At 39.2% G+C, this 24,736-nt stretch overlaps 1 protein-coding gene across 9 annotated transcripts in view; it reads right to left on the reverse strand.

Annotated features, from left to right (window-relative positions):
• Window positions 1-265: 265 nt before the first annotated feature.
• LMO3 (LIM domain only 3) overlaps window positions 266-24,736 on the reverse strand; it is a 101,024-nt gene continuing 76,553 nt past the window's right edge. For all 9 annotated transcript variants that reach the window (XM_039324936.1, XM_039324938.1, XM_039324933.1 and 6 more), the window contains exons 3-4: window positions 14,772-14,897; window positions 266-2,041 (exon numbers count right to left, since the gene is read on the reverse strand). In XM_039324936.1, the coding sequence (XP_039180870.1) occupies window positions 1,936-2,041; window positions 14,772-14,897 (232 nt within the window). In that variant the 3' untranslated portion in view covers window positions 266-1,935. The remainder of the gene's footprint in view (window positions 2,042-14,771; window positions 14,898-24,736) is intronic.

Below are 24,736 nucleotides of genomic sequence, written 5' to 3' on the forward strand. Positions count from 1 at the left end.
CATGAAGTTGGGAGCCCAGGAAGGCGCTTTGCTCAACTCACAATGCATTTGTTTGAGGACTTCAAATGATGGCCAGCTGGCTGGAGAAGTAGTAGTCCTAGTGTTACCACTCCAGGGAAATTGTGCAAGCAGAGAAGTTGTGAATCTCCCCATTTTGGCTGGTGATTTTTCTGAACAGCTGTTGTGTACAATGCAACTGTATTAGGCAACCAGCAGTTGGCCAACAAGAAGGCGATGGGACGTGGAGAAGCACCAGTTTCAAATATTGCCATCCAAATCCTTAGATTTTATTTCTTTTTAGAAGTTCCCACCCCAACAGTTTGGAATGGATAACAATAAATTAAGAAACAAACAAACAAAACAAAAAAAATACAATATCCAGTTAAGTTTTGAGCAAACACATCTACAAAAGAACAGATGCTTAAAACCTTAGGGCTCTACTGGAGGCGTTTCATTTCTGTTTCCACAAATGACGGGCCAAAGCAAACGAGAGGATCGCGCTTCTGAACGAAGACACAGGGATTTGGTCAGTCTCCAACATGAAGGCATTGCCACCGTGGTGGGACAGACACCATGGAAGTGTCTCTGACCAGTCCAGTTGTCTTGCATTAGCACACAGATAGTAGCCTCAAGAGGGCACTCACGGTCAATAATGCAAGTTGGGATTGACCACACAAAGCTCTTAAATCCACTGGACAAGATGAAATTTAGGAAAGACACTGAGGGTGTTTTTCTTTTTAAATAATATGTTCCTGTACAGGAGCAGAAATCACTATGCTACATTAAAATAACTTCAGAAATATTTATATATACACATATAAAATATTTTACATGACACCCAAAGGCACTGAGTTGCATTGGGGCTCAGCTCCTCATTCCCAGTTATATTGGAAATGGAGAATATTATATTTTCTTAGGGAGGGTGTGGAGCATAGCAGCCCCCACAAGAATGTAAGACCTGCTCAGAAAATTCCCGTCTGTGAAATTGTTGTTCGTAGGTGGCAACATAGCCATTTCCAAATAATTATGGCAAAACAGGAAATAATTTTCAATATACAGAGTGAACAAAAAGAGCTAACATCATTCCTTTTTTTTTTTTAAGGAAAAAGCAGCAGCAGGTTTCCAATGATCATCTTTCAAAATATCAGCAATTTCAGCACTGTCTGTTCTAGCATTATAATCTAGTAAAAAGTTAAGCAATTTTAAACCCCGCTGCTTTCAACAGAAGAGTTAAAGCATGCACTTATAACATGTCCTATCCATTTCAATGGAAGTAGGTACTTAACATTGACTCAATCTTATCTGTTATTTTTAATTTGAACAGTTCAAGGGTCAATGTTGCAGTTGTACAGCTTCCGATACAGAGAAGAATACAATAGGATTGGCTCTTAAAATCTCTTTTCTCCCCCCCCCCCCGCTTGTTGGTTTTACTAGAAAGATATAGCTTTTTCAAAATAGCTGGTAGATACAGAAAGCATAAATATATCATAAAGATTAGACACCGATTGTACTAAATGCAACAATACAAAGAAGCCAACAGGAACACAAATAGTAACACAATAAAACTGTATTACATTTGTGCTTCAAATCTTACAATATATTATGTACATTAGTCCAAAATAAGCATCTCATGCCAAAGGACACAAAAGGGAAAAAACAAACCCTCCCAAAACCAGCAAGCCAAACTCAAAACTAAACTTTCAGCAGTATATTTACAATATTTTTAATGGACATCCAGCCGTGAACAGGTGCAATTTTTACTACAGATAAGTGCAGTTCTCTTTTTATTCCACAGGATCATTTTGTCTCCCTATATCTATGCTATTTAGCAGGTTCTGGTGTCATTTCTTATATACATGTTAAAAAGAGAAGGAAAGAACAGAAAAAGAAAAGAACGATGGACTTCCGTAATCAGAGCAGTTTGGAGGGTCTGAATCAGCGGACTTGGGGCGCGTAGCCTTCTTTCATTAAACCCTCTTCGTAGTCCGTCTGGCAGAGAATCATGTTGTTCTTTAGGAAAAATTTGTCTCCCACGCAAAATCTGGAAATACAAGAGGGAAAAAAGAGATGATTCAGTTTGTGCTGGGTCCTGTGATGCCTCGAACCAGGAGGGGAACCTTTAAGATAGCCAACTGCACTTCTTCATATTTTTATAGGGTCCCCTTAGCTACACCCAGCCCTTTCTCCTCACAACCTCATCCCACAAGACTTAGAATGCTGACCTTCTATGCTATTTGGTTGCTGAGGAAATCTTAACAACCAGAATAGGAATGGACTGGGACAGAGTGGCCCAAATTAGCAACAGCACTTAGACTTATACTTCGCTTCACAGTGCTTTACAGCCCTCTCTAAGCCGTTTACAGAGTCAGCATATTGCTCCCCAACAATCTGGGTCCCCATTTAACCCACCTCGGATAGATGGAAGGCTGAGTCAACCTTGAGCCAGTCAGAATCGAACTGCTGGCGGTCGGCAGATTTAGCTTGAAATACCGCATTCTAACTACTACGCCACCAATGGCTCAGTATACAAACTGGTTATACAATTGCTTTTTCATAGGTCGATTTCTGTATCCGTTATTTTCTATTTGTGATTTGTATCCAGTTGTTTTATTTATTTTGCACTGCCTAACAGAAAGGACCTCACAAGGATCCGATTGTTGTATGTTGCCCAGAGTTGGTCAGCTATACAAATGGTCAGCTATACAAATTTGATTAATGCATACATAAATGTAATATAGTTCATGGTTTGTCCTGATTTGGAGGGATTATTACTGACCTACTAATCAGGGTTTGGGCCGATGTTTTATCTTATATCTTTGTGTGGCTTCTGCTTCTGAAGGAGTGGTTGACTTATGGTAGTATCAGATCTGAACTCAGGGGCACCAACCTGAACCACTCTACAAAGGTAGACATGGGGTGAACCTTTGCAGAAATACTGATTTATTTAGGTAGTCCTCGACTTATGACCACAATTGAGCCCAAAATTTCCACTGCTAAGTGAGAGAGTTGTTAAGTGAATTTTGCCTCCTTTTATGACCACAGTTGTTAAATGAATCACTGCCATTGTTAAGTCAACAACAGGGTTGTTTTTTAGGGAATCTAGCTTCCCCACTGATTTTGCTAGTCAGAAGGTCGCAAAAGGTGATCACATGACCCCGGGACACTGTGACCGACATAAATATGAGTCAGTTTGCAAGTGTCTGAATTTTGATCAGGGGGATGCTGCAATGGTTGCAAAGTGTGAAAAAAGGGTCATAAGTCGCTTTTTTGGTCCTGTCAGTGGTCACTAAATGAACTGCTGTAAATCAAGGACTACCTGTACCACAATATTAATTTTTCAAAGCTCAAAGAATGTAAACCCAAGGTAAGTTGACTAGGTTCTTTATGTCCCTTTTCTAATAAAAGAAAAGCAGCTGCAGACACACAAGGCAGGAGGGCAGGATCAATGGGCTCACCCCAATTTTCTTATTTAGGGAACCATTACATGGCTGAATTCACATCAATGTCAGATTTAGAAGGGCAAGGCCCTAAACTATAAAAAGCTTGTAGGCCCCTTGTTAAAATGTTACACTAGAAAGGCTAACTAATAGGGCCTTGGGCCACTACAAAAACAAACAAACAAACAAACAAACAAATAAATAAAAACATACAGTATATATGCCTTTGAGTTATGAAATAGCAAAGTATTTAAAGTGAGAAATACAAATTAGTTTCAAATGAATGCATTTACTGAGTACACATTTATCATTTGGCTGGCTTGATCTCCTCCCGTGGCATGCCCTAGAAACAGCAGTTAAATATACAGTAATTCTTAAAATAATTTTTTAGATACATTAATAGGTACGCAAAACGCTGACAAAATAAGTAAGCAGGATCATTTTAGTTAATAGAAGTAATAACGGACTTGTTTGCAAAATCAGAAACCGGTATTCTGAAATTTCACAATGCCCCAAGCTGTAGATACATTGTGTTATGTTGATATAAATTAACCACAATTAGTTGGGTTTATACAACATGCGGAACTCTAACCAAACAAATCCCTTTATGGCTCGGTGAGATGTGAGCTTAAGAATATAAGTGAAGAAAAAAGAGCATACTCAGTTGTGGTTAAAATGTACTAACTGGGAGAAGTCATAAGCCTAAATAATAAACAGGAATAATTTTACAGTGAAAGCAAATGTCCAAGAAACTATATGGAATGATATATCTGATGTTATCGATCTACCTACCACTAGCATGACGTGATGCCACGGAACTGAGGTCCATGTCACTATGTGGGCTACAGGAGAGCAGCCATTGAAAGCTTTGCAGGGTTCCTTCTACCCACGTCTTTTTCAATCCAAAATTGGGGCTCAAAAGAGGTTACATAAATTGGCCTTTTTACAGAAACCCAAACTATCTGTAGCATGGTGTTTACAATGGGTTCATTTTATTTTATTTTACTGAGTAATCTCTGTAAATGCAGTCTGGAGAAGAGAGGCGACCATCCCGCAGACACAGCTAGGGTCCTTCAGCATACAGAAGAATTTAGCTAATGAATGATGCTATTGGGGGTGGCGGCGTCCTAATCGGTTTGTTACAAGGGCTCCATCTATAAAAACATCCTTGAAGGAACTGCCTGCTGCAGTCCAATTAAATAAAAAAAAGAGTCACCCAAATGAACTTTTTTTTTTTTGCATTGAAGGGGACAGATGAAAACGCCTTTGCTTCAGCTAATTACCCATCTTGGTCTAGAAAGCATTCTTTAATTTGGCCTTGGATTGCAATGTCCTTTCTGCCCCCCTACCCCCTCTGGATAATCTTCTAAACCGCAACATTTTGGACCCAATTAAGCGCCGAAATAAATGCATGCATTGTTTACAGTACATTGAACAACAGAGTAGCTATGGGAATAGGCTGTATATGTACTTAATTGCAACAATTTAACCTTCAAATAGCGGTGTCTGGTGTAGCTGACCCAGGAAAAGTACACAGAATTATACGCGTTGACCTGCCCAACCTCTGATAGCGGCTCCCTCGTTTTTTATTAGTCAGTCACTCTCTAATGATGCTGGAAGCCGAAATCTGAGGGAATTGTCAACGAGTAAATTGTATACTGAAAAGAGGCCTTTAATGCTTTGTGAAGTTGTGAGGTTTTAAATGGAACAGCAGTTGGACTGATTTACATTTGTAAAGATTGGAATTCTAGACAAACAGCGAAGCCATTTATTTTCCAACTGGGTAGCTTTGGAAATTTATCCTTATGCTTGCTAAATAGAGAGAGAGGGAGAAAATAGTGTAATAAAAAAAGTGAATTGAAAAGAATTAGCTCGGCTCCCAAAGGAAAATTGGACTGTTTATTTGTGGATTTTCACTCTCTCCCCCACCAAAAAACCCCCCTCCAAACTTCACCTCCACATTCCTTTCTCTTCCCGTCTTTCTTCCATCTGTGGATTTAAACCCACTCTTTATAAACACAGATTATAAAGTGATCCTGAAAATGCATGAGTTATTTATGAACAAATCAGTTTCACCAAATGCGTCTTATTTCCCAAATTTGTGGTCTGCTGCAACCCATTTTTATATTTCATTATATTTCTTACGGAACAAAGATAAGAGACCGGCGGCCACGGGAGCAAATCTTCTTACATATTTATCCCTTCTCTTTCTTTTGTGTCTGGGTGAACACTGCTTGTCCTTTGCAAAAACAGTCAGGTTTCTCTCTAATTTTGTCACCCTTTGAGGAAATATTCGTCCCACCCATGTGTAGTTGAGATAAAAGCGATCTATGAAGATGCACAACCATAATCTAAATATAAAACGTGGAAGGAAAAGTGTGATATCCCATTCTTTCTACTGATTCCATCTCCATCGCTCCTGCTAGAAAAAAAAAATGGGAGAGGTTGAGTGATTCTTTCACATCATTCAGTGGACAGAAAGACAAAAACACAACAGGAGTTTCATCTCTGCCTTGGCAAGCAGCATGATGGAAGACCGTACAAGAGCGCCATTTCTCTGTAAAGTCCACTGATGAAGTCCATCAGATCCAAGGCTCGCAGGGCTGAAGTAGGCAGAATTTTTAGCACAGCTCGCTCTCTCTCTCTCCCAAATCTAATTAAGTTTCCTACCCATGCATGTTCACAGGGGAGAACAGCTAAAACAAGCCAAGCAAGGGTTGACTGATTTATATTTAGGAGACAGCTAAGAGATCCCAAAGGAGTAGTCTAGACTGAGAAGCTGAAAGAGCACTTCAGAAGAAGTCTACGGTAAGCCAGGATCCTAACGTTACCCGCATAATCAACAGGAACCAAGCACAACTCTCGGAAGGTGTTACCTTTTTCCCCAGTCAAAGGAAGCGCTTGCAAAGTCTATTTCAAGATCATATCGAAAAAAAGGGAGTGTGTGCAGTGGCCTCTTTTCACTTCACGTCCTATCAATTGAAGCAGTGGAGCAGCGTTAGCAATTCTAGCAACTGGAGCAGTGCTAGTGCTGAATAGGAAATGCTACAGCTGTATGTTGAATGAGAAATTCTGGGCCGTTATGCAGCCCTTCTTCCCGTTTTAAAACAAAAAACAGAACCCTATTTGACATTCCAATCAAAATGGACAGAAGTCTGGTGAGGGATCATAGGCTCCCCAGAACAAGGACAAATGGAAGGTCAAAAAATATATACCTTGGGAGTTAAGGGTTATGTATGAATTTGTTTATTGTATAATTTTTTTTGTTTTAAAAGTTATAGATTGTGTTTATTTTGTTTACAATAACCCTGTCTTTTGCTCCGGGAAGCAGGGGGGCTAGGGTGGGAGGGGATGGGTGGGATTAAGTAGGCTAGTTATATAGAAATATTAATGTATAAAATAGATAGAGTATTTTAGAGGGAGGTGCAGCTCAGGTATTTCCCCTGAACTGTATCTGAAGAGGGATAAGAGGGGAGGAGGAAGGATGGAAGGAAGTTGGATGGGAGGAAGGGAGAGAGGAGAGGAGAGGAGAGAGGGAGTAGGGAAGTAAGGAAGGAAGGTTGAGAGGGCGGATGCAGTGGGGGGGGGAGGTGGACGAGTGACACCTGAGGTTATATGTATGAATTTATTTTAAAGGTATCATTTGAATAGCGGGTTTCTAATCTTCAGAAAACTCGTTCTATGTGGAGAAGACAACAGGAAGTTCCCTTTTAGTAAATCAGGTAATAAATACAGTTATTTTGCAAACAGTTTTTAAACCAATTTCCCGGTGTGAACCTCATGAGAAACTTGGTTGACAGGCAAGTTTGTGAAGACTGCAGGTAAGAGAAATAAGGGGAAGGGGGTTAGAATAAGACTCTTTTGCCACCAATAAATCTGGATTTAAATTAAGACTACCACCACCTATCTAGTCCATCACATATAAACCTTACGTTTGGAGAGCCTATTTGAAGTTTCCAGTTTCTACTTTTTCATTTAAAACTTCTACCCTTCTAAAGTAAATCTCCACCATGCATTTTGACTGGAAGGTTTTGTGTTTTTGTGGGATGAAAAATGGCAGTTCTTGCCTTCAATGAAGCCTTAAAAATAGCAAATCCCTAATTTTCAAATCATAAAAACCCTAATCTTTAATAGTTTTCTTCTTACATTTTGTCTTATTTATCTTCCAACAAGCTCAGATTGGAACCTACTGTATGAAGGCAATACAGCTGCAGCTCACAAAAACTCAGCCCTTTTTGTTAGAAAAGATGTCCTGATTTTTTGCTACAATAAATTAACAGGTCCCTCTGCCGATGTCTATGCAAAAAGGAGATTAACAAACAAAACAAAATTGATCCAGCTCCCCTTTCCTACAACTTACTGTAACTTCATGTCTTATGCTTAAAACTAATTATAATAAAATAAATTCTCACCATGTCTACAAGGATGAGCTGAAAGGCTTTAAAAGCAGATGTTTCTTTAAAAAGCCAGCAGCTCAGGAGGCATGATTCTGCAAATGAAGAAATGGAGTGCCTCAACCAAGATGTATTTTTTTAAAAGCACACAATAACAGCAGCTTGACTGACTGTAGTTTCAAATACCCCACAGCCTGAGTTGTAGGATTCACCCAAACCTGGAGCTGCTTTCCAATGGAGGTCTCTATATTTTCATTCTCATTCTAAGCCAGGGGTCTTCAAACTTGGCCCTTTTATGACTTGTGGACTTCAACTCCCAGAATTCCTCAGCCAGTCTGCCTGGCTGAGGAATTCTGGGAGTTGAAGTCCACAAGTCATAAAAGGGCCAAATTTGAAGACCCCTGTTCTAAGCCAGGGAGGGTTTATAAAACCACATTCCAGGGTTTATATAAATTGTAATCTGGCTTAGAGCCAGGTGTGGCTGCAGGCTATGGCTCTGATGGTATGGTCAAAACTCTACCTGTTTTGATCATATCATCATCTTGACCAGGAGTCTTCAAACGTGGCCCTTTTATGACTTGTGGACTTCAACTCCCAGAATTCCACAGCCAGGCATGCTGGCTGAGGAACTCTGGGAGTTGAAGTCCACAAATCATAAAAGAGCCACGTTTGAAGACCCCTGATCTTGACTTTTTTGGACCATACCTTGTGGTGTATGGCGAAAGTCTGGGAAGAATTCGCATTGGAATCCACAGCAATTTATAGCATACCTCTGTAGCATGCCTTTTCTCACTTGAAATTTCTACTATCAGCATGATCTGGCCATGATCTACAAGAATGGTGGTTTGTGATATTTCTTCCCAGTTTGGAACTCTCCTTTTTTGCAATTTGAAGAGGAAACTCTGAAGGTTTACAAAATTTAATCCCTGCTTTGGTAGCAGAAGCCATAGCCACCACAAGAATTTCCTCTTGTTAGAAGGTAACAATTCAACCTCTTTTTTCTCCCAAGCCTGAAAAAGCTCTGCCCCATCTTTGGACTGAACTGAACTGAAGAAGCTTCTTGGATGAGAAGTGAAGTGTCTTTGAGGAAAAACAAAGTCCAGTTGCCTTTGGGATAACCATGACCTGGATGACTGAGAATCTCCATAAACATTTTGTCTAGAGGGTATCAAAAATTACCTGCCTTGCTTGGCTGCTAAAGATTAGTTATCTTCTCCCAGTAAGGAGTTTTATCTTACAGAGGATGAAGTGAGAAGACAATAACCAAGTGCTAATTGTGCATAACCGGTGCTAAAGATATGCGGCTGAGGCATGGAATAAATGAAGCGAACAGGAACGGGTACGTATTAGGCACTTTTAATGAAGACCCTGGAAGAGTGGTGGGAGGAATGACAGTGGGAAAGACTTTTGAGTCTCAATTCAAAAGAGGCTGCAATTATTTCTTCCTTGAGCAGATCCTCCTCCTGGTAGGGTAAAGACTGACCTTATTTTGAATGCAGACTCTTTAGTTCTGCACCAAAACAAGCTTGATGTATAGGAACCGTAAATGGCCTTGTAACTTCTAATTGCTTAGCATTATTACATTGTTTAAACAATGGTTATTACTTGTCTGATATTTTAATTTTCTGCACAACGTGATGAGAAAGGTCAATTTAGCTTTGTTTTAGAATGTAATTGTAGAAAGCTGTAATTATGGCAGCTGCACAATTCTCACTGCATGGGGGAGGGGGGAAACTTACTACAGTTGGGGGGGGGGAGAACTCAATACACACTATCAAAGAGCTTGGGCTGAATCTCTCATTACTTTACTGTCCTGTGCTAAATTGCTTCTGGTTACTGTCCCTTTTTGCAGGTTCATAAATCAGCTCTCCCCCCCCCCTCCAGAAGCTGTGTGCCAACATGGATGTGTGCACCAGATATACATATACAAACTCATTCTTGAAATCAAATTTAGATGTTTGGCACTGTAGCATTTGAAAAATGGCAAAACCCAGCGGATGTGAAAAATATGCAGGTTAGGAATTTGCCTCGTAAAGGAAAAAGTAAATACAGTTAGTATTTACTTACCACTACAAACTGAGCCCAAAATTTCTGTTGCCAAGTGAAACATTTGCTAAGTGAGTTTTGCCCCATTTTACGATATTCCTTGCCCCGTTTAAGTGAATCACTGCACTTATTAAATTAATAACATGGTTGTTTAAGTGAATCTGGTTTCCTCCATTGATTTTGCTTGTCGCAAGGTCACCAAAGGGGTGTCACACACGACTCCAGGAAACTGCAACTGTCATAAATGTGTGTCAGTTCTCAAGCATCTGAATGCAAATCATGGGACCATAGGGATGCTGCAATGGTCATAAGTGTGAAAAATGGTCATAAGCCACTTTTTTTCAGTGCTGTTGTAACTTTGAACAGCCACTAAAGGAATTGTTGAGGATTACCTGTAGCTACTTCATCAAGCACCCAATAATTCAAGGTAGAATTATGTGGCTTGTGAGTTGTGGGTTTCCTAGCTTGCAATGGTGTGAAATGGTAGCACTAACATGCTCCAAATTGCAGTTAGAAAGTAAACATATGAATATAGGGTGAGAAAGAGAATAGTTGGACTGGTATTAAGATAGGAGTATGCCTGGTGTATGGAAGAAGGGAGAGTTTGGGGACCATCTGAGATTTCAAAGCATAGCCAGAGAAAAATGGCATCCAAATTCTTTTCTTCTTTCTCCAAAATGAAAGACAGGTACCTCAAATTGAGATCACGTCCCTTGTTTTTTCTGATTCTTTGGCAAAACTCACAACCTGGTATATAATAGAAGAGTGATGTTCTAGAATTATGGTGGAGGAACCCAACACTTGAACTAGGCAATGGGTAGATATGATTGACTTGCCTTAAATCAGGGGTCCTCAACCCTCAGTCCGTGGACCGGCACCGAGCTGTGGCATACCACGCAAACAAGTGAAGCCCCATCCGTTGGGTGCAGGAAGCACACGAAACTACGTCCCCCCCCCCGGATCTGCGGAAAAATCTCTCTCCACAGAACCGGTCCTTGGTGCCCAAAAGGTTGGGGACCTCTGCCTTAAATGACAACTAGCAGGTGGGGTACAGACATCAACTTTTAAGAGATGACATTTATTTATTTATTTGGAGAATTTATGTTGCTGCCTACTTGCTCACTATTACTCAAGGTGGTTTACAGGAAATAAAAACACAATATAAAAGAAATAAAAATAACAAAAAATTAAAATAATAATAAAATGACACCATACACACCCATCCCTGGTGATAACATACACTCATACCAGCCATTTAATAAGCTCCATCCCATTCTGGGTTCCCCAGGCCGACTGCCAGAACCACGTCTTCAGGGCCTCCTGAGAGAGTCTCAGAATGGGGGCCAGTTTAATTTCTAATAGGATTTTCTTCTGGGTCCCTCGAGATGCATCTCTTTAGGGGACGGGACCCACAACATTCCTTGCCTCCTCTCTCTAGTGCAGGGGTCTTCAAACTTGGCCCTTTTATGACTTGTGGACTTCAACTCCCAGAATTCCTCAGCCAGGCACGCTGGCTGAGGAATTCTGGGAGCTGAAGTCCACAAGTCATAAAAGGGCCAAGTTTGAAGACCCCTGCTCTAGTGGGTTGGGTGGATGTGACGGCAAGAGACGGTCCCTCAGATAATCTGGTCCCAAGCCATGAAGGACTTTAAAGGAGACAACTAGCAGTTTGAATTGTACCCAGAAGCAAAATGGCAATCAACGCAGCTCCCACAGGAGAGGTGACACATGGTCTGTACAAAACTATACGGGTCGCTACGTTCTTCAAGACAGGAGGTGACGTTATGTATCACATTGTGTATATGTGATGCTTCTTCACTAAATACTGTATATCTAACATTTGGCTTTAAAATAATTCTCAGTATTGATTAGGGCAGGGGTCTTCAAACTTTGAAGACCCTTGGATTAGGGCATGATTCTCCAAATGTGGCAACTTTTAAGACTTGTGGACTTTAGCTCCCAGAATTCCTCAGCCAGCATGGCTGCCTGAGGAATTCTGGGAATTGAAGTCCACAAGTTTTATTGTTGTCAATTGGATTAGTGTGTAAATAGCTGACTTCAGTTGTGTTATAAATGAGCTGAAGTTGAGAATACATTTTTAAATGCTGTGATATGTTGCTCTTTTACTAATTAAGATTTGGTTTGATAAAAATCTCACTCCAGCTTAGCTCTGCTTCCTGAACCCATTTCCTTTTTAAAATCTCAACTGATCAGTTCTTTTGCAATTACTTCTTCAGGAACTTGAGTGACTAGTTCGAAGCACAGGTAAAAAGTATGTTTTTTCTTAATAAATCATTGTACTGTCTTCTTTTATGTGATCATGTTTGTTTCGACTGCTGTTGGCAAGAAAGGTGATGCAAAGGGGTTCCAATCTGCCCCACCTCTCCTATACATCTTATGTTAATCACATCTGTAAAGCAGACTGAGAAGAAAGCAAATAAATTCTTCTCAGGGTGTGGAAATGTGGTAGCACATATACTTTGCAGAAATATAAAAGGGGTTCAGTTTGGCAGAATTTTAATTGCAGAGATTGAATTCAATCCAATATTTCTACTACTACTATCTTCTTTAATTTAAGCTCTGCACGTATGTGCACGTGCGTGCGTGAGAGAGAAGGAACCAACCTCTGGTAAGGCTTAAAGTCTTATTATTTTGTATCAATTTAAAATCCACTTTTCATCATTAAAATCAAATCTCAAAGCAGTTTGGGGGGGGGGACAGCTCAACATTACACCAATGGGACTATTTCTTCCTATGGAAGGCAATTTTCTCTAGGAATATGATTAGGGTAATCAAGATATAAATATGATTATGCCTGACACCTTCAGTCTCAAAGAACCTCTTGTCTCACTCCCATATTTTTTTTCCTTTTTTAAAAAAAAGGAGTATCTCTTTTGAATTGAATTTGACTCTGGTGATTTCATAGTCACATTCATCTAATTTTCTCAAAAGTAATATGGAAATTATTTGCCATTAATATATTTGAGAATAACTTTTCCTAACCTTCCTACTCCAGAGTCGTGAATTATGGTGGAGGAAGCAGCTTAGCTTTTAAAAAAATTAGTCAAGGTTGGGTGGATATTGCTATCGTACGTTCTTGAGAAGCATTTCTAACTCTTATAATTGATAAAGGCAAAACAAATGGGTTTGTTTTCATGATTTATGGCTTAAACCACATTGCTTGATCGAGTGATTATGTGCCATCAACTCATTGCTGACTCTTAGCGACCACAAAGATTTTCTCCATGATTTAAAGCATAACTCCACTAATATTATAATCTGAACATTACATGCTGATTTTCTAAAGAGCCATATACTAATCCCTTTCCAAGTTTCAAGAAGAAGAATAATCTCCTGCTATAAATTAGAGCTTAATTTTCTATTGTGTCTATTGGAGTTTCACCATGCAAGATATTGCTTCCCATATATGCAGAATTAAGCCTTGTCTTTTTCAGTGTTTCCCTTGGTCTTCCAGAAGCTCACATTTACCTATGAATTACATGGTATTTCTTAGATAAAACTTCCTGAATCTGGTGCCCTCCAGTTGTCTTGGATCTGACTGAGAATATATGAGAGTTAAAAAAAAATTCCAATATATCTGGCACTGAGAGAATGCTGTCCTAGGCAAATGTGGTTAAGTAGAACTTAAACATAAATAGAAAAATGGAAGAGCCTTGCCAGGAATGAAGTTTAACTGATATGTATGCACGCTATTGTAAAGAACTAGTAAGAGCTTATTTTGTTACAAGAAACTGAAGTTGTTTTCAAGAAATCTGAATTCTTCCTTTTATGGTTTACTCATGCATCAATTGTAAATTTTAGCATAGCCTCACACTGAGCTAAAAAAGACTACAGTAAATTACTAAAATGGTAGATAATAAAAGTCTGAAGTCTTGTTCCAGTTTTAGCAAAAGCACTTCACTTACAGTATATACCGCTTCATAGTTATTTACAGCACTCTCTATGTCAGCTTATTGTCCCCAACAATCTGGTTCTCTTTTTACCAACCTTGGAAGGTTGAAAGGCTGATGGAAGCGTGTGTCAGTTTTAACCAGGGGTCTTCAAACTTGGCCCTTTTATGACTTGTGGACTTCAACTCCCAGAATTTCTCAGCCACCCTGGCTGGCTGAGGAATTCTGGGAGTTGAAGTCCACAAGTCATAAAAGGGCCAAGTTTGAAGACCCCCGGTTTTAACTCTAGATTCCAAAATATGAACCTAATCCAAATTTGCAACACTTCTCCAAGAGGCACTAGGATAAATGAAACAGATCTCTAAAGAAAGAGCAGGCACCACTTTAAATTCCTGCTCAGAGATGAGGGTTTTAGCCATCATCTTTAGATATAAGCTCATCTTTCTCCAATCTGGCGCCCTCAAAATTCCCAGGGGGCACAGGAAGCCTATGGATAGAAAGAGATAATGCTAGATCCGTTTGGGTAGAGTCTTCACTATGGTTACAGCATGTGCTGCACCTGAAACCCATCAACCAATAGGAGCAGCTGATGTTGGGGGTGCCAGCACTTTCTTTCTTTCTCTACTCAGTGGATGTTACCATGCTTCTGCTCATTTTCTCTGAAACCTGGGGCAGATTGTTGATTGCAAGCCATAAACCTATCAAAGTTACGATTAATTTGAGAAGTAGAGTAGAAGAGTAGATAAGCTGAGATTCATACCCATAATGAGATACTCTGGTTCATTATACATCTGAATATTATCTGAAGGATGGGATGGAAGAAATGAAGCCATTCCTTACCTGGATTGTCTTCCTTCAACTAAGGTTAACCAAAGCAAGTTCAGCCTGAAGCACATTGGCACAAATCTCATGCCTGGGGCTGTTCTTTTCTAAGCAGAAACAACTGGCATCAACCCATGGAAATGCACTGAAAAGTCTCTTACCTCTGATTACACAGTTGACACGCAAAACAGTCCAAGTGGTAAACGTTGTCCTTGGCTCTCATCACCATCTCAAACGCGGGGATAAGCTTGCTACAGGCTGCACAGTTTCCAGTCACACCAAATAACCTGCCGATGGCGGGTGGGGAGAGTGGAAGGGACACAGAGAAAGAAACGAAGATTGGGTGAGTAAACAAAGCGCCCAAGAATCAATCAGAAAAGAGCTAGAAGGCACCTTACGGGTCTTCCAGTCCAACCCCTGTTCAAGCAGGAGACCCTACACCATTTCAGACATGTGGCTGTCCAGTCTTTTCTTAAAAACCTCTAGTGATAGTGCCCACAACTTCCGGTGGCAAGCTGTTCCACTGGTTAATTGTCCTCACTGTTAGGAAGTTTCTCCTTAATTCCAGGTTGCTTCTCTCCTTGAATAGTTTCCATCCATTGTATCTTGTTTTGCCTTCAGGTGATTTGGAAAATAAATTGACTCTCTCTTCTTTGTGGCAGCCTCTCAAATAATGGAAGACTGCTATCATGTCCCCACTAATCTTTCTTTTCTCTAGACTGGCCATACCCAATTCCTGCAACTGTTCTTCATATGTTTTTGTCTCCCTGTTGTTCCCACTATCATATACAGGTAATGATTTACAACAGTTCATTTAATGACTGTTCAAAGTTAACAATGGTGCTTAAAAAAATGACTCATGACTGTTTTTCACACTTACGACCTTTGCAATATCTCTATGGTCACGTGATCAAAATTCGGCAACTGATTCATATGTATGACAGTTGCAGCGTCCTGGGGTCGTGTGATCCCCTTTTGTGACCTTCTGACAAGCAAAATCAATGGGGAAAGCCAGATTCACTGACCAACTGTGTTACTGACTTAACAACTACCGTGATTCACTTAACAACTGTGCGAAGAAAGGTCGTAAAATGAGGCAAAACCCACTTAACAAATGTCTCACTTAGCAAGATAAATTTGGGGCTCAGTTGTGGCTCAGTAAATCAAGGACTATCTTTTTTTGTTTTCACTTATGAAACTAACCTTATTTTGTTTTTGGTTTTTTTTGTCTTTTTTTTTAAATTACAATTTGAGGCAAAGAGGGAGGAGAAAAAGAAAGAAGACCCCCTTGACATCTATGGTTTGCAAATAAGCCCTTTACCATCATAACATAATGTTTACCACTTGTCTCTAGAACTACTGTTATTAATCTGTAGTGCATTAAAGTCTTACCACTTCAAGATGTGAGGGGGGGAAAGTTAAAAAAAAAATTACATTAGTGAGCCAATCACATGCAGAATGAAAGAGGCCGAAGATCTGAAGGCAGCCATGGGACAACATTGCAAAGAACATGGCCTTGGTGCTATTTATTTATAATATGCATGCACTTGAGCATAAGAGGAAATAATACTTTGGGGCTGGTGGGGAGAGGCTAGCCTCCCAGTCATTTTTGACCCCTAGTGCTAAAAGCTTTACCATTATTAAAGAACGTTTTATGAAGAAGCCATTTAAAGTGTCAGAAAGCATTAGTGGTTCATGCACCTTCCAACCCTAAGCAATGCTTATAGCTATGATTGTGTTATAGAAAGAGCCTATTAAAGTAAATGAGGCAGTCAACTATATATAGCCACATTAGAAATGCTGGTATATTATACTGTGGGAGCAATCGGAAAACTCTACTCAAATGCTTTTAACTTTAAGCTCTGCCATGCTACTCTTTGTTCCAAGTTACTGGAAAGATAAGGTTGGAGAGAAGATTGAACCCCCGCACCTTGCTATTTATTTGTTTTTATTTATTTTTCACATTTTTGAGCTGCCCATCTCCCTTAGACGTTATTTCTCCAGGACGCCCCAAAGATGTCAGTAGGCCAGGTGACCCCAGGCTGATATGGAGGCAATCAAATGGCTAAAAGTTAAGGTATCTATTGCCACTATGGGGTGATAGCGGTGTTTTATTGGTTTTATGTTGTGGATCTTTAATGCTGTGAGATGCCTTTTGTGAGTTGGGTGGCCATATATAAATTTATTATATTAACAGATATTAATAAAAGACACCTTAAACTGACTCTATCACCTAAGGATCCCATATGTACCACCCTTATAAGATTCTGGTTCATGCATCTCCAAGATAATACAGTAGACAGAAAACAGATTACAATAAAGGTCATTAAAATAATAGCTATCCACAAACATGGGCCAAAAGCCTGTTGAACAAAATAGATTTCAGGGCTGGCTTGCTTTTTCCTGCTGTTATTAGCTTTGTAAATAACTCAAGGCAGCAAACATCTCCAACACACCTTCCTGCTCCTATATAATAATAATAATAATAATAATAATAATAATAATAATAATAATAATAATAATAATAATAATAATAATAATAATAATGTTGGAAGGGACCTTGGAGGTCATCTAGTCCAACCCCCTGCTCAGGCAGGAAACCCTACACCATTTTGGACAAATGACTGTCCAGTCTCTTCTTAAAAACTTCCAATGTTGGAGCATTTACTGCTTCTGGAGGTAGGTTGTTCCACTGATTAATTGTTCTCACTGTCAGGTTGCTTCTCTCCTTGATTGGTTTCCACCCATTGCTTCTTGTCCTGCCTTCAGGTGCTTTGGAAAATAGCTTGATTCCCTCTTCTTTATGGCAGCCCCTGAGATATTGGAATACTGCTATCATGTCCCCCCTTGTCCTTCTCTTCGTTAAACTAGACATACCCAATTTTTCTCACAACAACCCTGTGAGGTGAATTGGGCTGAGACAGAATGACTGGCCCAAGGTCACTAAGCCGGCTTTCATGCTTAAAGTGAGGCTAGAGCTCACTGTGTCCTAGCGACTGGCCACCCGTTGGCTTTCATGTCTAAGGTAGGACTAGAACATCAACATTTTTTGGTTATTGGCCCAACGTCATCTAGCCAGCTTTCATGGCTAAAGTAGGACTAGAACTCACAGTCTCCCATTTTCCACCCTGCTATCTTAACCACTAGACCAAACTGGCCTGCTTCCACGGGAGGACTGCTGGGTCAATGTTACCTACAAGGACAACGTGTGGTGGCTATTAAAAGGATGTCTTGGTAGCTAGTCCACTTCCGTGTATCTCGCACAGAGCAGAGATCAACCGCCCCTCTTCAGTTGACTGGACTAAATTGGATAAACAAGCTCACGCTTGACAAGGTTATCCTTGAGCCATGCTGGATGGCTTTATAGTAAGTAACCCATCCTTTGAACTGAAGCTGGAAACTTGGGATAGCCAGTGCAGGACAGTGTTATTCTGCAATAGCAGATTTCCCAGCTAGTAGCCTAGCCAGCCATCCTAACCTTTTTAACCTGATTTATCTTACTTGTAAAGCTTAACCCGTTTTTAAGGTATACTTTTATTCATGTATTTATATGGTTTCATTACACTGTTATAAAGGAAAGGTAGTAATTTAATAAACAACGGGTAAAAACTATACGCTACCAATGTAGCTACTAAATCCTCTTCACTAGCAACACCACACAGCATACATTGCAGAGTAATTATCATCGTAGAAGCTTTCAGCGTTGTGTGTTCCTATCAAGCATTGCCTAGTGAGTTAGCCTAGAGGGGAGGTGTTAGGTCAAACAGGAAGACACACCATCTAATGAAAATAACTCTCTCTCCAACACAGAATAAGAAAAATGCGCATTCCTTCAATATTCATCTATCTTTGAAGTAGGGAAAAAGAGGAAAAAACAGTGATGAGAAAGCAGATTGATGGAGATACTGCTGCTTTGCTGCTAGCGTCACGTGTAGGCTGGGGATATGTTTGACAATAAAGGGACAGAACAGAACAGAATAACAGAATTGGAGGTCTTCTGGTCCAACCCTCTGCTCAAGCAAGAATCACTCACTATACCAGTGGCCCCCACCCTTTTGGGCACCAGGAACTGGTTCCGTGGAGAGAAGCTTTCCTCCAGACTGGAGGGGGCATGATTTCACATACTGTCTGCATCCCATGTTTACGCGACCCGTTTTCTGATATACTGCAGCCTGGTACCAGACTATACTATTTCAGACAAATGGCTGTTCAGTCTCTTCTTAAAAATTTCCAGTGATGGAGCACCCACAACTTCTGGAGGCCAGACGTTCCACTGGTTAATTGTTCTCACTGTCAGGAAATTTCTCCTTCGTTCCAGGTTGCTTCTCTCCTTGATTAGTTTCCATCTATTGTTTCTTGTCCAGATACTTTGGAAAATAGGTTGACCCCCCCCTCTTCTTTGTGGCAGCCCCTCAAATATTAGAATACTGCTATCATGTCCTTCTTTTCACTGAACTAGATATATACCCAACTCCTGCAACTGTTTTTCATATATTTTAGTCTCCAGACCTCGAATCATCTTTGTAGTTCTTCTCTGCACTATTCCCAGAGCCTCAACATCTTTTTTATATTTTTAAAATATTTTTATATATTGTGGTGACCAAAACTGCTTGCAGTAATCCAAGTATTACCAAGGCATTATGAAGCAGTGCTGAGATCAATTGGGTGATTAGGAGTCTGTTAACCCTTTCCAAAACACATATCTGTGTGTGTGTGTGTGTGTGCGTGCCCAGCAAACACTTGAGTGCATTGTTCAAAACTGTACCAAGGTTGTTTCCTCCCCCCCTCAAAAAAAAAAACCCTGATTATATTACAAGGAATAAACTAGCTCCCCACGCATGCAGGAAGAATGGTTGTTTTGAAATTTTGCATTATAAATTTTGGTTGGGGCTTAACTCATGATCCATTGTTTGTTATCAATGCGAATGTGAAGCTATTTAATACGTAATACATCTATATAGACTTCCTTTCTTTTCTTTTTTAAAAAAAGAAATTGCTATACTTTGCGCATAGCCTGCTAATGCCATTTGCAACTATGATAGAAAATAGATGAAAATGCCACATCCACCACTTTGCTTTTCAACATCAGGCTGACAGCAGAAAAATATAATGGCTCTTCAGGGAAATTCCAAATTAAAAACAGTTTTAAGCTAATGAATTCAAAGGTGCTACATGAGGAATCTCAGGACTGACAACATAGACAATGAATATGAAACCTGGTTTGTAAACCTACACCACTCAGGCCAAATTCAATGGGTTCTGATTCAGTAAGAATTCCTTGTTATCTACAAGTTGAATAACATTCCAGCATATCTGTATATGCACATGGACACCCCCACCAACACACACATATCTACGCAAAACACACAAGCATTTTTTTTACTACATGCGACTCACACCTAGTGCCTCTCTAGATATGTTGGGTGGCATGGTCCAATCCTATTGTCTTGAAAACTGTAGGAACTCCTGTCCAGAATGAGGGAAAGCATCATTTGATAGGCTGATTTTAGTGATGTTTTTTATGTCCTGATCTATCCCTCCCTCCCTTTCTTCCACTTTACTGATGTTGTTACCTAGTTTGGCAATGAAATGTCTGCAAGAAAACCAAAAACCTCAGACAGCACCAAGGACCTCCCAAATTCAACCCTGATCTACAAATATTCTCTTCTTTAAATGGCAGTCTGTACAATAAACTTTTAGCGTGCCTTTGTTCTGCTTCAACAACTGCCATCCAGACTGACTTGAACATCGTGGTGTCGTCATGCACATAATCCTTAGTCTGGCAGCATTACACAAATCAGCCTGGATTGAGGGGAAATTGCTGAGACACTTGTGAAATGGGACCTCAATGAAGCCATGAGGTATTGTATGCCTAAGGTCTGTGACATCATAGGCACCACTGACCTGAAACCAATTATTTGTCGAGTTCCTCTTTGTTAGAGCTTACTGTTGTGGATTCCTTAATCTGAATACTTTAATTTGACAACCAAATGGACTCAGTGACCGAAATCCCCACTTTCAAGAGCCAATTTGTATATGGATCCGGGCTAACCTGAATGATACCTCAGCACTTTAATATTGAAATGACTGGACTGGAAGCTATGGATACAATTCTTCTTTTATTTTTAATCTAAGATCAAATTTTGACTAGACACACAGAATTTGGTGACGACCAAGGGAACGTCTAGTCCAGCTCATAACAATATGAAACAGGGCCTTCTCTTTGGCTGCACCAATGGCCCCACCAGGCTCTTTCCAGCTTTGTTTTTTTGGTTCATGATTTTTTTTTTTTAAAAAAAATCTCAGTAGCCTAAAATTTTGCTATGTAAATGGTTATCAGCAGGATGTCTATATGTGAATCTCAATTTATACATTTTATTAATCAAATTTATATGGCTGCCTGTCTTATGGAAAGTAACTCTGAACGGCATACCACATAATCAATTTTATCGAAATAGTAGAAGTGACTGATTGAATCCTGCTCCTTTTAAAAGTGTGTATGATAAATGTTAAAAGAGGGGGCTTTGATTGCCCAGTAGGATCCCCCATTTTGATGTTAGCTGCTCCTATAGGCACCCTTGTGTGAAAAGTCTATCACTGTTGCAATTCTGCACCTTTGTTGGCTTTTAAAATGTGCTTTAATTCTACTTGGCTTTATTCAGTGTATTTTCATTTTATTTTATGATGTTGTGATTGTACAGCTCTGGTCGGCCACAAATAATACCATAAAATCTTTATTACAGTCAAAAGCCAGCAAAATAAACTTTTGATAAACGATGATTAAAGACAAAAGGTAGGGGTTTTTAAAAAAAAAAAAAAAAAAAAACTAATAAAATGCCTGTGAGTCATGAGGTGTCCTAAATACAAGAATAAAATTAATCCATAATCTTGAAAATCTTTAGTGAGATTCTGAAGGCGATAGCATTGAAAACTTGCAATTATGATCTGGCTATTTTGTTTTTTGTGAGATAGCATGGTAATGCCAAAAGCTTGAAAAAAATCACTGATCTTTGGTTTATAGAGTTGTGAGCCTCTATCAGTGATAGACTAAAATACACTAAAAAAGGCCTGAACAGAAGTTTTTTTTTTTTTTTTTTTTTTTTTAAGGCACCCAAAAACTCAGCCAAATACTGGTGGTCCTTGACATATATTCACAGCTGAGCCAAAATTTCTGTTGCTAAGCAAGACAGTTTTGTTAAGTAACTTTTCCCATTTTACGACCTTTCTTGTCATAGTTGTTAAATGAATCACTGCAATTGTTGAGTTATTAAGAGAGGGTTTTTTAAAGTGAATCTGGCTTCCCCCATTGACTTTGCTTGGCAGAAGGTCACATAAGGTGTTCACATGACCCCTGGGATACTGCAACTCTCATACATATGAGTCAGTTGCCGAGCAGCTGAAATGTGATCATGTGACCACGGGGACATTGCAATGGTTATAAGTGTGTAAACTGGCCATAAGTCACTTTTTCCAGTGTTATCTTATTTTACTTATCTATATATTAAATTTTTGTATTTTACTCCAATTTCATTTTAAATTGTTTTTGTAGAATTTTATTAATAATTTGTGTTTGGAACTCTGTATTTTGATATGGCCTGTGTGCTAATGAATGAACTAAATGTCTGGCCTGACAGGGTTACAAGGATTAAATGAACTTGTTTTGCTGCACCCAACAATTTCGAAGGGCAGGAATACGTTTCAGCTGTGTCTAAAATAGATGTTTAATTTTAAATCAAGATTAATAAAAAAATAAATTTCTGCATTCCCACAGCATACTATGTCCAAAAAAATCACTATAACTCGTATTATGGTTTACCCTCACAGTTGATTTGCATAATTTGTTAAGTTAATCTTCCTCATAACGCACTAATTCAGGAATTGTCCAGTGCATATTTAGCCTATTCCTAACACACTGTGTAAATCGAATAAATCAGATACCACTCGGATATCGCTGAGGGTAACTGCCTTGATATTTCTTGAGGAAAATCTTGTTCCTTTTAAAGAACATTTGATTATTAATGTCTCTGAGAGACTCACACTGGATACTGTGATAAGCAGCTGTGAGATCACTTTTTTTAAAAAAAAAATTACTAGGGTCCCACTGGATTAAATAAATCCCCTTTAGCTTTGTTAGTTACTATAGGAATAAGGAATGTATAGACTTGAAATTTCTGGTGAAGAAAAAGAAAGAAAATCCAGAGTTATGATGGTAAACGAGTGGAGGCATAATGCTGTAAATACATGCAATCCTTGATTTACAACCACAATGGAGTCCAAAATTTCCATTGCTAAGCAAGGCAGTTGTTAAATGGGTCAATTGTTAAATGATCACAATTGTATGACCTTTTTTTGCCATGGTTGCTAAATGAATCACTATAGTACTTAAATAAATCATGTTGCCATTAAGAGAATTTTGTTTCCCCATTGACTTTGGTTGTCAGAAGCTCCAAGGAAAATTGCCAATCACAATCCCAGGACCCTTTGTAAATACATGCTGGTGGCCAAGCACCTGACGTTTGATCACGTGACTGTGGGGATGTTGCAATGGTCCTAAGTGTGAGAATTGGTCATAAGTAACTTTTTTCATTGCCACTATAACACTAAACAGTCATTAAACAAACATTTGTTAAGTCAAGGATGGCCTGTACAGACTATACAGGCTTCTGTAAACAGGGTATACTATCAAGTCTCAAGTACAGAAGATAGATCAAATTAAAAATTAGAAAGAAAATCATTCCCACTCCTTACTAGCACTGATGATGTTACCTAGTTGGATAATGAAACGTCTGCAAGAAAACAACCAAGCTCAGAGAGCACCAAGGACCCTTCATTTCAATCCTGACTTACAAATATTCTTCTTTATTAGGAAGAAATGTATAATGATTATTATTTTCTTAAAATAAGGCCACTGTCTGGAGTAGAATGCTATATATTACATATTGAAATAACATTAATCATAATACTTCTATAAAAATTGTCATGCCGTGGTTCTTCTTGAGAGACTTATGGCCACCTATTACTTCGTAGTGGACTGTAGATGCCACCACAAAGCTTTTGTTGAAGAAAAAAGAGAATTTTATTCTGCTTTCAGTATTTGGAAGAAAAGTGAATTATAAATCCAACATGTAAATAAAATGAATAACTGCATTTTCATCCAGCACTGAAAAAACTCCAAGACTGGGTTTATCCAACAAACTCAACTCTAAACTTGCATCACCCAAACACAGCTGTGGTGTTCACGTAGCATACAATGCCCCAAGAAATCAATTATTGGGATTTATTTATTTCAACAAGACTTTGAGATGGAGAAAAACACTGATTTAGCTTTGTCCTGTTGGATGAGGGTTCTTAATTATTGTTGGTGGTACACCTCCCCTCAGTTTTGATCAGGTATTATTTTTTGTCATTGTTTTAAAGTACTTTAAAAATCATTTTAATTATGCTTATGCATGCATTGCAAGCAATGCAGAGTTGGAATTTAAACAGAGCAGCATATCGGTCCGATATAATAAATAAATAATACCCTAACATGGTAGCCCAGTCTTATAATATAATAGCTTATTATGATAATCTAGTTCACACATGCTGAAACATGTGGGTTTCTGTGGGTGGGTTCCCACATGCGGGTGGGTTCCTCAACTAAAACTGATCACAAACAACTCAACCTCATTTAGTCTCTTGTATCCAGAAGCAACATCAAAGCATTGTAGAGCTGATTGAGAAGGCATAGGATCTTTTATCATCTCACTTACTTCTTCTTAAAAGGAGATACGGAGAAGAATATCTTGGGGATATATTAAAATATGTACTTGTTAGTATGGGGAAAACATTTTTTCAAATACTGAGAACACTCAACCTTAGTATTTGGCTTCCATCAGAGGACAGGGAAATAATCTTGGGAAAACCACAATCATGCAAGAAAGCTGTAAAGTCACCCTAGTTATTGAACCTGTTTAGAAATATTACATGCTGATTTGGGGGCTGGAGAGTCATCCCCTTTAGTTCTTATTTGCTTGAACTAGTCCTACAAATTTCCAAAACCTTTAATAAAAGGAGAAGAAAAGAAAAGAAAAAAACAGTGGGTGTCCTAAAGAAAAAGGAGCTGGAGTAGTCATCATTCAAAATC

The sequence above is a fragment of the Crotalus tigris genome, unplaced genomic scaffold (genome assembly GCF_016545835.1).
Source record: "Crotalus tigris isolate CLP2741 ecotype Arizona unplaced genomic scaffold, ASM1654583v1 scf7180000024310.2302065, whole genome shotgun sequence".
Taxonomy (NCBI): Eukaryota; Metazoa; Chordata; class Lepidosauria; order Squamata; family Viperidae; genus Crotalus; species Crotalus tigris.